Raw genomic sequence first — 14,779 nt, forward strand, 5'->3', positions numbered from 1 at the left:
TATAATAGGGCTGATGCAGAAACATGTCCATTTCGTCCATGCAAATCAGCTTGGGCTGTTTTGTAGACATTATGGGCGTTATTAGAATCACTTTCCGTTTCACTGTCCAATATAATAATGAGCCATTTTTTACCCAATAAGCTTGAACAAATGAGACCGCTTCTATTGAAGTTGATGGGCTTGTCACAAAGAGGCTTCGCTCTCACTTCCAAATGGGCGATTTATTAGAATGGCCTTGGAAATTAGTTGTCCTTTTTGTCACCCCGTTTGTCCTATGGGCAATAATCTTTGAGACAAGCAGACACTCAGTTTCAAGGTCATTGGGTCTAATCTCATGCTATTAAAATGGGTGATTTGCAAAAATGGCCTTGGATGTGGGTGATTTTGAAGTTTTGGCTCTGTTTGTTCAAATGGCTAAACCTGAAGTTTAAAAAGGTTCGACTTTTACCCTGAAGGTTTTCCCGTGGGACAAGCAGAAGTCAGAAATTCAAGATCCCCCATTTCCAAGGCATCAGGTGTAGTTTTAACAACAATTGCTGATGCTGATTTGCCCAAATTAGCATAAATCATACTTCATACAACCTAGTATTGTCGAATATCTATACATAATCATAACTGACATCTTTAATCAAAACAAAGTAACGTACTACTAGTAATCTACACTTAATGTGAAGATCTTCAAAATTTTCAGTATTCTTACAAGTAGGGGCAAGAATTATACTTCAGAACACATACATAATTTCAGACGATCTTGAAGAATTAGGCCATGGAACTTGAACCGTGACCATACGGTCTCCATAACTAAAATTCACAGAGACTCCGTTGATCATACACGATGACGGCTTCTCAGATGCAAACGCCCTCATCACACCACTCCCTTTCACTCCAATTCTTACCGAACTTCCTGGGTTATCATCGTTGTCGTTGTACACAAGAGAGTCAATTGCACCACCAGAATTGAGCATGTTCACCAATCCAATTGGCGCAAACTGCACTGATTTTTCCGACAATGTTGTTACAGGGCATATCGTTAGAAGCTCATAGTCGAAAGGCTGAAGAGTAATCTCCACATTATCGGACAATTTTAAGAGCTTTAGCTTCTTCTGGCGATACATGTACACCGCGAAAATGCCCACTCCTTTCACAGGAAATGGATTTGTTCCGTTGCTCCATTCAACGTCATTGGGACTAGCCAAACATGTCACTGCCACTGAATACTCGCTTGCGCTTATATTTTTCTTTGTAACAGGGCACCATCCTCCTCCTTGACAATTAAATGCTCCAAGAACTCCTCCAAACTATAATACAACAGACAAAAATAACTCAGAAAGATGAAATTTTGACACCAAAAATTGTTGGAAGGCATAATTTCATTGAGATTGATCCGTACTTTATTAAGGTTCCAAAGTTTAAGCATGGTCTTCCCATCATGTAATGGGTCTTCAAACAGGCAATCTCTAGTTGGTAGTGCGTAATGTTGGCAACGGAGAATGGAACCATCAGGCAAGGCCAATGTCTTCAGCAATTGGAAGTTGTGTTTGCCGACTGAGTCGCTGATGTATACAGGTCCTCCTGAGATGGCTCGAGAGGCGGCATGAAACTCAGCACAAGGGTGAGTAGATTGAAACATGTCCCAATCAGGTTGGATAAAATTTCCCATCCACAGACTATTGTAAGCACAATGTACCATGTGACATCCTTGCAGCCAAAATGTCCCATTGGGATCACCAGATGGATCAGTGCACCAAAAATCATCTCCTGCAAGCATATCATTAATCAATAAGCAATAATTCAAGACTCAGGACTCCGTGTAAAAGTAGAATCCGTGACCTAAAAATAAAGCAGTTTATCTGTTACAACATATTAATAATATGCTGGGTGTGTAAATTTCTTAAACCCATCTTTAAAATGTTGACACTTACCTACGCGTCCAAGAGCAATAGTCTCTGTCCCGAGGTACATAAAGTCATTGCAATGTTCCATGCTAGCAATCACACCGTTCCCTTTAAAATGTTTCCTTATTGAATCAGTTAGGGCTTTATAATACGCTTTAGCAAGCTCCACTCGTCCTCCATAATCCTCCGATAACATCTCCAGCGACTGCATTGACAAGATTTTGAATCATAAACTTTATAGTATTAGTCAAGAGCAGATAGAAATGAAAAGACAAAAATAAGAAGATCAATTTCTTTTTAATTTATTTTTGAGGTTTCGAGAACTTACATGAATTACATCCACCTTGACTCCGTCAATCCCAGCAGATTCCAGATGCGAGTGCAGCCCTTCATACATTTCGTGAACCTTCTCTGGTGGAACCAATCCAACTCCATTGTTCACAATCTTGTCCACAGCCAAGTCCTCCATAGTCATCTGCAAACCCTGTGACAGCTTAGGACTAATGACTCTACACTCTGGCATGTTAGTTACATTAGGCCTAATCCCACCCCAGTACCCACACAACGCGTGCCACACGTACACATGCTCAACGCTCTTAAATTCCTCCTTTAGATCCTTAACAAATGCCCCCATTCCCTTACCCTTTCCCCTGGGACTTTCATAGTCCCAAAACTTATAATTCTCTTCAAATTTTATTAACCTACACGGCATTTGTTCACCAGCAGCAGTCCTATTCATTCCTTCTTGATCAGTTATTGGATCATCATCATCGTGGCAAATCGATTGCCACCCATCATCAATTAAAACTAATCCTGGAGGGCACCCACCCTCTACTAGACCCTTAACACCTTCCCATACCCCTTGTGGATTTACCTCAAGGTAAAAAGCATCCCAAGTACACCAACCAAACTTATCTACTATACCTGGAAGTGACTTCTCTTCTAGCAACTTGAAAGTTCCTAAATGTACTCTTCCAACCTTCATAGCATTTTTCACCAGCTCGTAGGGGTCCTCCCCTACGTGCATATAAATGCAAGTCCGAAACCTGGATTCGCGAACCTTAGTTGATCCACTCTCCACACAAACATCCAAGTTGTCGTCATGTCCCGGCTGGAATGAGGCTCTGAAGGAACCTTCTAGAATCGGAAGTAGCAAAACATAAGGACGACAACCATCTTCGGATTTGTCCATGATTAACATTTGTGTCTCATGTTGGATATCTCTACCATTTTTGCCAACCCAATGAGTAGTCCACCAGACTTTAAATCTGAATATGCTCATGAACCTTATGTCCCTGAGCTTGCCAATAGGCACCACATGGCGACTTCTTACCTCGTCGGAGTCAAATCCAACGAAGCAGCCGAAGGTAAAATCTTTGTATATGAATTGTGATGGAGTGGCAATTATGTTGGCAGGAACATCAGTAAGTATAGGCTGGCCATTGGCTAAAAACTCAGAGCCTTCAAGGTTAATGGATAAAGGCTTTGTGTTATCATTTATTAGCCTGGCTATTACTTGTGAGGCATTCTTGTTCAAGCTTGGAGCCATAGAAATAGAGTAAATTAAACAGAGAAATTTAAGTATAGTTTCTAGGAGATGATGAAAGTTTATATTAGTGTCTAGTGATGATGAATTGTGAATGCTTCTACATAGAACTGTATATATAGACAATTCTCCCACCCACTTTTGCTCCAGAAGTGTGTGTAGCAGTGGGAAAATTAAAGATAAATAGTACATGAAAATAAATTATAGGTGGAAATACTAGTGTATTAAAATAGTTGGAGCACTAGTTATGGTTGGGGCAATAGGCACGGTTAAGTGATCTGATATTTCTACAAGTTAGATTTTATTGAATTAATTTTTTTGGTTTCAATAGGTTTAGTATTTTATATTCTTCCAAAATTGTTAGTGTTCCATCTTTTCTCTTAACACAACTTCACCACAAAAGAACAACTTCTCACTCGTCCTACGGCCAGTTAATGACGCATGTATGCCTACAGTATTTAGTTCTGGAGGATATTATGATCCTATTGTGCGGTATGTGACTTGTGTTTTACATCGTTCTATTTAGAGTTGATGTGGAGATTATATAATCTTGAGTTTTTCCAACTTAATAGCTACTTTTGGGGTGTGATTCTCCCTAAGTTATATCAATGATATTAGAGACACCCACAACTGAAATTACGGTGTTTATCCGGGGCTAGAAATGGTCTAGCGTACTAACGCCAATGACAACAGGTGTGAAGCATTGTGATTTGTTATGATCCGATATGAGACGTAAGTGTCCATATCATTTAATGGGGAGTTGAGGTAATTTTGAGATACCTAATAGAAGTTACATCAACCATAATTCATATTTCATACACTACCTATTTCAGTTTTGAAGGCCATTGAACAGGAAAATATGTTCATGGATATGGCGTGACATTTTGGTATGTATTATCAAATATTGTTTTTCTTTTTTAATTCTTTCCGTTCTTTCCAGATCTTCCAATTAATTTCTCCAGACGTTTCTATGGGTCATAACTAACTTTAGTGGACGAAAAAACAAAAAGATGTTAGCTATATTGGCCTACGAGTCCTAGATGCAACAGAAACAAAAAAAATGTAAATTAAGTACGTTTAATAATGCAGCTATAAGTTCTTCTAAAATTTGTTTTTTTCCATTTCCTGAAAAATAATTGTACAATGGAGGTTGCACGTAGAAAAAAGACGAGGGGATGAATACCTTGTGATTACGTACCAGACATTCTAACTGCAAACTTTTCAAGATTTTATTTGTCTTATTATAACCAAACAATGAAAATTGAGAAGTATGCAACAATGTACTTTGTCATCTATTTGGTTCATTTCCATTTTAAAGAAAATATTATTTGATGCTATGGTAGATAATATTCATTTTATATCAATTTACACGCCACTCCATTCATTCTAGATGTCCCAGAAGTAGTCGACATCATTTTATTTCCATCTTTCATACGTAACTTATAAAGATTTAAATCCATTACATTATTTAATTTTAGATATTCATATGACATTTTTCACTCAATATCCATTACATATGGTATTAGAATTACTTCTGAATGCTCTACTGATTTATTATGTTAAAGTTGTATAAATCTCGATCCAAATAAATAATATCATAAGCACCACGTGATTTTAATTTTTAAAAGATTTATGCCTTATTGAACATAAATTCAATTGTTAAAAGATAAATATTGAAGAATAATCCATCTTAAAAATAAGGAATAAGGCATAAGTATCTCAAATTATATTCGAAATTCCAATGGCGCACGTATTTTATGGGGTCCTAGGATTTTTCACTATAAAAAACATACAAATATACAAAAAAAAATTTAGAAATAATAGAATTTGATGATAAAGTTTGTACTATAAAATTTTCGATTATAGTTTAGTTTGAGGTTACTTTGCCTTTTTATCTCTAGAAACAGGCAAGAGGTTGGGGGTTCGATCGTGAATGGAGAAAACTCTGTTGCCGATTTTCTACCGCTTAGTGCGCTAATAATGAAATGGAGGATTAGTCTCATACCTACCGACCGTCGGCAGTTGGGAAACAAAAAGACAAAAAACAGAAAGCAAAGCCGCCTCTATTTTATGAGCAGTTGGTGCAATATTTTGTCCCTTTTCTAGTGGGTCCTACAAGTGTGGTTACAACTAGAATTCATGTGTGTTATGTGTACATTTTACACCCACTTGTTAATACGTACTTGATACTCCCTAATTTTTCAGATTTTCACCCTAAAGTAATTCATTAAAATTGAATGGATCATTAACCCCATATTGATCTACAAGCTCAACCTCTCAATAAATATAATTTCCGAATCAACATAGTGATGGCGGGAAGTGGAACCGAGAAAGAAGAAGAGCTGGAGCTGGAGCTGGAGCTGCACGATTCCCAAGATCAGTTCGTTTGGGATGAAACTTCTCACCTTTATTACCATGCTCGGTGCGTCTTTCTTTTGTTTTAATTTAGTGCATTAATCTCTAATTCCGTTCCTCTTTTCTCTTGTCCTTTTCAAATTAGGGCTTGAATTCATTTTTATTTTATGTAACCTCTTAATTTAATCTGAATTTCCTAAAATTTGGACTTCAGTTTTGAGATCAATCGTCATTTCTCCCATTCTATTGCTAAAATGTGTGATGGTCTTTTATTAATAGCAAATGAGGGCTAGGCCTTACCTTACCAATTCTATGGAGTTAAAATGTCGTTTTGCTGTGATGCAGCACTGGATTTTATCATGACCCTCAAGCAGGCTGGTATTATAGCTGTAATGATGGCCTTTATTACAAGTTCGAAAGTGATACTTATGTTCCGATAGAGTCCTCCAAGGTAGATTTTTTTTTTTTTGCATTTTTTTTTCTGCGTGGCATTCGAATTTACAGCATTTAAATGTTGGCCTGGTTGATTTTGGGTTTGATTTATGTTAAGCTAGTTTTTTATTTTACCTCAGGATGGTTATGGGGAAATGAATAGTTGTGAGAGCATTGCACCTACGGGGTGTAACAAAGATGAGGTAGATGCAGACATCAATATGTTAGGTGAAAATGTGAGTCAAGCAGTGGAACCACTTTCGACTGAGTTCTCTGAAGGTAAATAAGTTTAGTTGCCTGTTTATTGTTATAGAAGATATTATGTGTTTGGGCAAAAGCTATTGGATTCTGCTGAACCTGTAACCGTATCTAAAATATATAGACGTGGAGCCATTACTAGGAACCATTCTTCTGTTTCCTATATTCTAAAAAAGGGCAGCCCGGTGCACTAAAGCTACCGCTATGCGCCGTGTTCGGGGAAGGGCCCCACCACAAGGGTGTATCGTACGCAGCCTTACCTTGCATTTTTGCCGGAGGCTGATTCCAAGGCTTGAACCCGTGACCTCCTGGTCACATGGCAGCAACTTTACCAGTTACTCCAAGGCTCCCCTTCTGTTTCCTATATTCTGGTTGGTGAAATACTTTTCATGTCCATTTGGATTTGAATGAATCATAGCAGTTTCTTGTGAGTCATACATGGGTGAATCATTACCGAATAAGTTCTGCTCATTGTTTGCTGATCTATTTGACCTGTGAGAAGTGTTGGATCATGGATGTAAGATATTTATTCATGCAATTTCTTCACTTATGAATTGTGATGTCCGTAATTTTTGTGTTATTTATTGTATCATTATTGATCCCTTTGGCTATCAGTCCTTTGTCGCTGCCAGTAATATTCTCACCCCAAGTATAATGGTTGTCGTTCGAATTGCTTCATCCTTTCAGTAGAGAACTATTTAGGTGTTATAAGGAATATTTCTTATTATTCAGAAGTCTTTTGCACTCGGTGGTCACTTACATTCTATTTCTATTTCACTCTAAGCAGAACACTTGGAGGATACGAGTTGCAAGCTTCCAGAAAACCCACCACCGCCTTCAGAGTGGTAAAACACTGTTTAGTTAGTTATCTTGCATTTTTGTTCTTGTAGTTGTTTTTCTTTCCCAATTGGTGTAATACACCTACTGTCAGGCTCGAAGATACTCTCATTGAACTTTATCTGGCAAATTATACCACTCAAGCTGCCAAATCAGACTTAACAGTGGCTCCAGAAATAAATGACACAGATCACACACATTCATCAGCAGCTGGTTGGTTCAAGGTTTCTGTTTTTCTCAAAATATGATTAGAACTACAGAATTGCTTGTCATTCAACCTCGACGGTGCAGGGAATGACAGCACATATGAACTCGAGGAAGGTGAATGGATACCAGATGACTGGACAGATTCTGCTGATCCAGTTGCAGATGTCATGGATGAAGGTTAGTATTGATTATGGTACTTGACATTCATGGTTTGGTATTCTACGACAACTTTTTTTTTCACTTGGCATTAAAACATTAGTGTTGAAAATGTTGATGTGATGCCATAAAGGCAGAAAGCATATGGACATGTTTGGAATCAGCTGTAACTCATATGAAAAAGATGGAATAGGCTCCTAACTCAGTGAAAAGGGAAGGAAAGAACAAGGAATTTGGAATTTTTGAAATATTATGCGCTTAGTTTGAATTTCTTCGTTTTCACGGTTTTGGATGCATAAGATTGACTGAAGTTTTCTCACAACAGGCATTTGTTTGGAGGAAGAGAACTGGCTAGCCCAGTATGGTCAAGTTGAACGACCAGTTGATGATTCTCTGTCACATATTCGGGCTGTTGATTTGTGGGATTGGTCAATGGTTAAAAAGATCAGAAAAGGTCGAAAAAGAAGGGTGACAAGGCTGGTAGGACGACTGGTGAAGCCCACTGCTAAGCTGCATCCATCAATGCCCTCGAGTGGCCATCTACTTAAAACTGCTCCAGTATGTGAAGTCCATCTTGATCTGGTACGAGTTACATCAGGTTTGCATTGTCAAACTTCCATTTACAGGGAAACTTTTGCATCCAGTTTGATTACACTTATCAGTTATTGTTGACATGTCTCTTTTTTGTTGAGGTTTATAAAAATCTGAATTCACGTAATTCCCTTATATATGTCGGTCAATTCAATCTGTGATCTTATTTCCCTTTTATGTCTGTTTATTCAATCTGTTATTTTTTCAACGGAAACTTCCTTCTTATTTGTTACATGTGAGCGAACTCATGCTTCCCTGGTGGCTGCCCTGCAAAATTAAATGGCCCAATACCCATCTGCATGTATGCATTCACATTCATTCATGATCAGCCAAATTCAGAATACTACCAGATTAGACATGCATATTTTTAGAGGAATTCATGTAAGTTACAGTATGTTATTTTTTTGACTTGCACCGGGTATCCGAGACTCTTCGAGTCCCGACTAATCCCGGGGGTGCACAGGCCCTCAGCAAGGAGTTTCCCGCAAGTGCACCACGGGTAATTCAGGGTTTTCACCCAGTCCGATGGCCCTCAGAAATTGTTTGCACCCAGCGAACTTGAGACCTTGAAAGGGAGCACCCCAAAGCTCCAAAGCTAAGTTACAGTATGTTATGGACAGTAAAAGAGATGTAATGAGGTTCAACATTGAAGGAACAGGGATTTCCAACTTCTTCTGAAACATCCATAACTCTCTTTGGCACTCTGAAATAAGCTTGCTCTAAAAAGCAACGAAAACTGCTGATGCTATAATTTATTTCATTCAATCCTCAGCATCAGCAAATTGTTGAATCACAAGGAGAGACAATTCTGTTATATGTTCTGTCATGAAAAGATGTTTGCTTTCATCTCTTGAGTATGAAATTTGAGTTTGCATTGGCCACCATTATTCTATCCTTATTGGCATTAATTCAAGGTGTTTCCTTCCTACAGGTCAGGTGTACAGGTTGAGAAATCCTAGCACAAAATACTTGGCTTCTTTGTCAAATTATGATTCTTCCGATCCAACGAAAAATTGGCGCTTTCCGCAAATGTCAATCAACAAAGAAATCCAGACATGCTCACCAGTCGCTGAAAGATCTAAACCCATAAGCACAACACTTCCTGTTGAGGAGGCTGTATCTCTGCCATCGGAGATCAGTGTGCCTGATAGGGTATTCTAGTCCACTTTATGTTTCAAGTATTAATACAACGTTTTTACTTAGAGATGATTTGGGTTATTGATCATTTGTGATAAAGTTTCTATATGCAGTCAATTAGGGCTAGTTCTTTAGAAGATTTAGTGTGTTACAGCTTGAAAATGAGAACACTTTCTTGAAAACTGCACTAAAAAAATACGCTAACTAGGAAAAGTAATAAATTATACTCAGATTTAGATGATGAGCACAGCTGAAAGATGAAGATAAGAAAGCATGCCAGTAAACAAACAGCATAAATTGAATCATGTAGACAATAGTGCTAGTTGCTGATCTGTTTTTGCATCTGATGATTTCATTCTCATTACTGATAAATAACCAACTGAAGAAATATAGCTTATAATAAGGACCCTCCGCCTCCAAGCATAAGGTTATATGCTCGATTCTCCGAGGAAACAAAGTGGGAAATGGCCATTTTGGGCTTCAGGGTAGAGGAGATTTTGTTCAGGTTTGGGGGATCCATATGAGGGGGGAAAACAATTGACTCATCTTTTAAGGAAACTTAGTAATTTTACCAGAGAAATGTTTTCTCCTATTTAGATGGACATGCACAAGGATCCAAAATCTCTGACCTTTCCGTTAAGTTGTGTGTTGTGTGATTATGTCATTCCAGGACAGAGACTGTCTGTACAGGGACAGAGCTGCAGAAAGAAGAGCATTGCACGGCGGGTTTGGTGTTGGTCCAGGACAAAAAGTTTCACCCAACTCTGATGATTCTGTTCCATTGGAGGCATCTGCTGGCCCAGAGGAAGCTCTTTCTGAATCCTTGAACAATTCATTTGGAGCTGGTAGCTATGCTAGAAGAATGTTGAAAAACATGGGCTGGAAGGAGGTACAGTTTTATAACTTAAACAACTTCAAAAGTGTTAGCTACCAGTGTCGCTGAGAAGGTTTTACATAATCTTGAAATGCCTCATCTTTGGATCTCAAGGAAGTAGAGACCCACCTAGACTTGTAAAACTCTAAATATTGTTCTTCTGATTCTATCTTCCACATCGATCATCCATCTCTAGGTGTCCGTCCAATCTTTTCACGTGCGAAGGGAACGTTTTCCTTATAAGTCGTTACAGTCATTGTAATAATTCTAAGTTATTAGAATCCATCTTTTATCGAAAAGGAAGCGTTCACGTCATCTATACTCGTACATTCTTAGATTCGCTTTAACGAGTAATCACGTGGCTACGTTTAATAATGAAGATAAGCTCACCCAACGATTACAAGAGGACCTTTGTTAATGAAACTACTCAAGTGATACTTGGAAATGTAATGATGGTATTGTCACCTGATGGCTTTGCTGTTTGCGCAGGGAGAGGCACTTGGATGCAGCAACAAGGGATTGATTGAACCATTACAGGCTACAGGAAACAAAGGTTCTGCCGGACTGGGTTGGAATGATGAACGAAGAAAGCAGTCCATGTACAGTTCTAAATGAACGAGGGATGTAGTTCCTTTATTGGCAGCCTGATAGAATGTAATAATCTAGCTTCAGTTGTCTGCTCAATCAGCTTAGTTTACTATTTGTTGCCTTTTCCCGGTCACATATCTGCTTCGGACTTATTTTAAAGAACACCATATGGTTAAAGGATAGATCTCATATGAAGAGTTGCAGCAGAAACAATTAGAAAAGAAACTGTCCCAAAATAGTTGTCCCAGTTTTGATTTTGGTTTGTACGACGACATGCCTTTTTTAAAATGGGAAATTACTCTTTACACTAGTCTATCCTTTTCAGTCATATATACTGGAAAAGCTTGAAATTCTCCCAAGACATTTGAATTGTCTTGGACGTTCGTTGAAGTACAATAAAAGTATGTCCATAATCTTGTTTCAGAGTCAAATGAAACATCTATATTACTATACAATTAGCTGTGAAGTTGATCTGATTGATAAAAAAAGTGCCAGAGTCTACAAGAACATAATGTAATTCAACAAGTAGGGCATGGAGATGTACAGACACTAGACCTCTCTTTAGGGGTAGAGAAACTCTTTCTATTGAGTTTTGAGCCCGATGCAGGAAAATAAGAAAGAAAAAGAGAACAGAACAGCAATGTACAAAACACGTGTAGCATAATTGAAGCGTTAAAAGCAAAGTAGACTGGTGTAGTGATGTACTCTTCTACATCTAAGACTGGCTACGCTATACAAGATAAATAAAGTTTACAGTTCCCCAAAACAAAACATCAAAATTGCAAGTTCATAATTGACAAAATGTTCAACGAATCAGGAAAAAAAAAAAAGAGCTACAGATTATGTTGGTGCTCTGACATGCATATGGAACTAATACAGCATTCAATGCCCAAGAAAATGGGAAATAAAATCGCAGAATCTAACACGGACTGCAGTGTATGACTGTCTACAGCTTGAGTTAAGATATGGTTGTGCCTTGTTGCTTTACGTTTACGAACTGAAAGCTCTTGTTTCCAGGTCCGCGCCTTCATATTCTGCTTGCTTGACCGTTGCACCATTTAAGGATAAAAAGGTAGCTTCATGTATGAAGGTAAGGCCTTGAATGTGTTGACAAAACAACTCTTCTTGGAAAGGGAAAAGAAGATATAACACTAGTTCAATTCCAGAAAGCTTGCCTACTCATTCTCTGCTGCCTGTGCTTCTGTAGTTGTCATTCCCTCATCACTGGCAGTTTTATCAGGAGCTAATAATTCAGTTTTCTCCACAACGGTGTTTTTTTCATTCAGCTTACTGATCTCTTCATCCTTCTCTTCAAGTTTATCTTGCAAGATTAGTACCTAGGACAAATACCATTAAAACATCAAATTCTACATCCTTCAAGAGTCATCTTAATGTCTGAGTTCACTCTAAACAAGAATGGAAACTGTGTGAAGCACCATTTCGTTTGATCTTTCCACGTCGTTTGTCAGTCCCTCTATCTGCTTGCACAGGCCTGCAAGTGGGAATGAAAATTGTCAGAAAGTGAGTAAATCAATCTACTCACCATTGCTTTCTGAATAACAATGGCAAAGCAACAAAATTATAGTTAGGTCAAAAAAACAGGAATGTTGGTAAGATCTAGAAGGTAAAATGAACACATGTAAAGAAAGATCTAAAATGCGATTATCACAAATATGGATTACTTAAGCAACATGGTTGATAACTTCTTAGTTAGATACTACAATCCACCATCATCCTGCTTTGACTTAAGAACATATGTTCTCTTAACAGAACTAGGCTACAGTGTTGGCAAGATCTTACTTTTCACCCTTCAATATGTATATTACATTGAACAACCAGAAATTACAAGATGAGGGATTTTTTTTAAAAGAAAAGGAAAGGGGAGAGAGAACTAAAACACGGGAGGCATAAAGGACCATTCATACACGAGAGAGTATGCTGGTGGGTGAACCAATGTAGGAATTAACAGTTTCTCAGATAATGATGACTCAATTCTATGTAAAAGCATGCTTCATGTCTGGCATGATTTCATTGCAGCAACAGAACAGGGGCATGCAGTATATTGTAACCACACACGGATCAGGTGACAGCAACTGGTTTCTTCCGAGTACAGAAAAGATATGTATGTGAATAATCATCAACAACAACAACAACAACAACATACCCCTTGTATTCCCCCACAAGTGGAGTCAAGGGAGGGTAAAGTTTATATAGACCTTTCCCCTACCTCCTGGAGTTATAGAGATGCTGTTTCTGAAATAACACGGCTCAAATAAAGATATGTATGTGAATCATGTAGCGTAATTCCCTGTCAACTGCTTACTGAAGCAAAAAAAAATCCCTACAAAAACATACCCAGTGCAATCATGCAAGTGGGGTCTGGGAGGGTAGTGTGTACGCAGCGACAGCCCTACCTTGTGAAGGTAGAAAGACTGTTTCTGCTAGACCCTCGGCTCAAGTAAAACATATCAAAAACAAGTATGGGAAGGAAATACAGAAGTAAATAAGTCTTGCTACAAAAAAAAAGGAGCAGAGAATAGTATCAACAACACATAAAACGATAACTGAATTAAAACAATAACTGAATCAAAGGAAACAGCAACAACAACAACATACCCAATGTAGTCCCACATAGTGGGGTCTGGGGAGGATAGAGTGTACGCAGAACATACCAGACCATACCACTACAACAGAAGAAGTAGAGAGGTTGTCTCCGATAGAACCCCGGCTTAAGATCGATAGCAGTATAACAGACACAAAACATAAATGCATATAAACTAGTACAATCTGCAAAATAAACTAACGTCACTAGCCATAAGATAATACTAAAACTATCTAACCGAAACCATAGACAACACTCAACCCACACACAAGAAACTTCATACACAAATAAATAATGCTCCCCTGTTGTTACCAACGCACTCTCACACCCTAACCCTCTACCCTAATCCGCGTTCTCCACACCTTCCTATCAAGGGTCATGTCCTCAGTAAGCTGTAATTGCTCCATATCATGCCTAATCACCTCCTTCCAATATTTCTTCGGCCTACCTCTACCCCGCCTAAAACCATCCATAGCCAGTGTCTCACACCTCCGCATTGGAGCATCAGAGCCCCTCCTCATCACATGCCCGAACCAACGTAACCTTCTCGCATTTGTCCTCCACTGAGGCCACTCCCGCCTTCTCCCGAATAATCTCATTCCTTATACTATATTTCCTGGTATGGCCACACATCCATCGCAACATCCTCATCTCCGCCACCTTCAACTTTTGGACGTGGGAGTTCTTAACTAGCCAACACTCCGCTCAATCAAAGGAAACAACATACAATAGTAACAAGCACGAAGAACCAACACGAAAATACAATAATCAAGGCTAAAGAAACAACAAATAGAAATAGAAATCTAAAGAGTACGAAAAAAATAAAATGCAAATTATATCTACAAGTGACTGTCTTTACGCCTGTAATGTCTTCAGATGAACCAGAGGGGTATATGCAAATATTACCAATAATTTCAACATTTAAGGAATATCCTCTCTAATATTATCAATCTGACCATAACTAGAATACCTGCGGGACCAAACCGACCAGTCAATTACACACACACAAAAAAAAGATGGAATACATATACAGGTCCTTGAACTATTTCTCTTTTCCCGTATAGGCAACTCAATTAAGACAGGTACCTATTGAACCCTTTACTCCTTCACAAATGGTTTCAATTGAGCCCAATTTACTGACGTGGCAAAAATTATAAAATGTGTGTAATACACACGCTAGTAACGTGGCAAATCAAATAATGAAATGTATTATTTTAACTTAATATAATTTTAAAAATAATTTTTTAATATAATTAGATTTAAATTAAAAAAATAAACTAATACACCCCCACCAGCCTTTC

At 38.3% G+C, this 14,779-nt stretch overlaps 3 protein-coding genes across 3 annotated transcripts in view; 1 reads left to right on the plus strand and 2 right to left on the minus strand.

The window, feature by feature from the left end:
• Positions 1-556: 556 nt before the first annotated feature.
• Positions 557-3,995, minus strand: LOC107862569 (galactinol--sucrose galactosyltransferase). The gene is made up of 4 exons (XM_016708186.2): positions 2,224-3,995; positions 1,923-2,100; positions 1,391-1,758; positions 557-1,298 (listed from the first exon to the last, which is right to left on the minus strand). The coding sequence occupies exons 1-4, from the start codon at positions 3,631-3,633 to the stop codon at positions 723-725; spliced, it is 2,532 nt and encodes an 843-aa protein (XP_016563672.1). The 5' UTR covers positions 3,634-3,995; the 3' UTR covers positions 557-722.
• A 1,601-nt stretch (positions 3,996-5,596) lies between these two features.
• On the plus strand, positions 5,597-11,186 carry LOC107862568. The gene is made up of 10 exons (XM_016708185.2): positions 5,597-5,863; positions 6,142-6,247; positions 6,369-6,507; positions 7,274-7,331; positions 7,418-7,536; positions 7,615-7,707; positions 8,012-8,284; positions 9,209-9,429; positions 10,085-10,303; positions 10,778-11,186. Exons 1-10 carry the CDS (start codon positions 5,751-5,753, stop codon positions 10,901-10,903), a joined length of 1,467 nt encoding a protein of 488 aa, XP_016563671.2. The 5' UTR covers positions 5,597-5,750; the 3' UTR covers positions 10,904-11,186.
• Positions 11,187-11,519: 333 nt separating this feature from the next.
• Positions 11,520-14,779, minus strand: part of LOC107862567 (FKBP12-interacting protein of 37 kDa) — a 12,364-nt gene continuing 9,104 nt past the window's right edge. Inside the window, exons 13-14 of the mRNA XM_016708183.2 lie at positions 12,313-12,368; positions 11,520-12,213 (exon numbers count right to left, since the gene is read on the minus strand). Coding sequence (XP_016563669.2) covers positions 12,052-12,213; positions 12,313-12,368 — 218 coding nt within the window. The 3' untranslated portion in view covers positions 11,520-12,051. The remainder of the gene's footprint in view (positions 12,214-12,312; positions 12,369-14,779) is intronic.

The sequence above is a fragment of the Capsicum annuum genome, chromosome 3 (assembly GCF_002878395.1).
Source record: "Capsicum annuum cultivar UCD-10X-F1 chromosome 3, UCD10Xv1.1, whole genome shotgun sequence".
Classification (NCBI taxonomy): domain Eukaryota; kingdom Viridiplantae; phylum Streptophyta; class Magnoliopsida; order Solanales; family Solanaceae; genus Capsicum; species Capsicum annuum.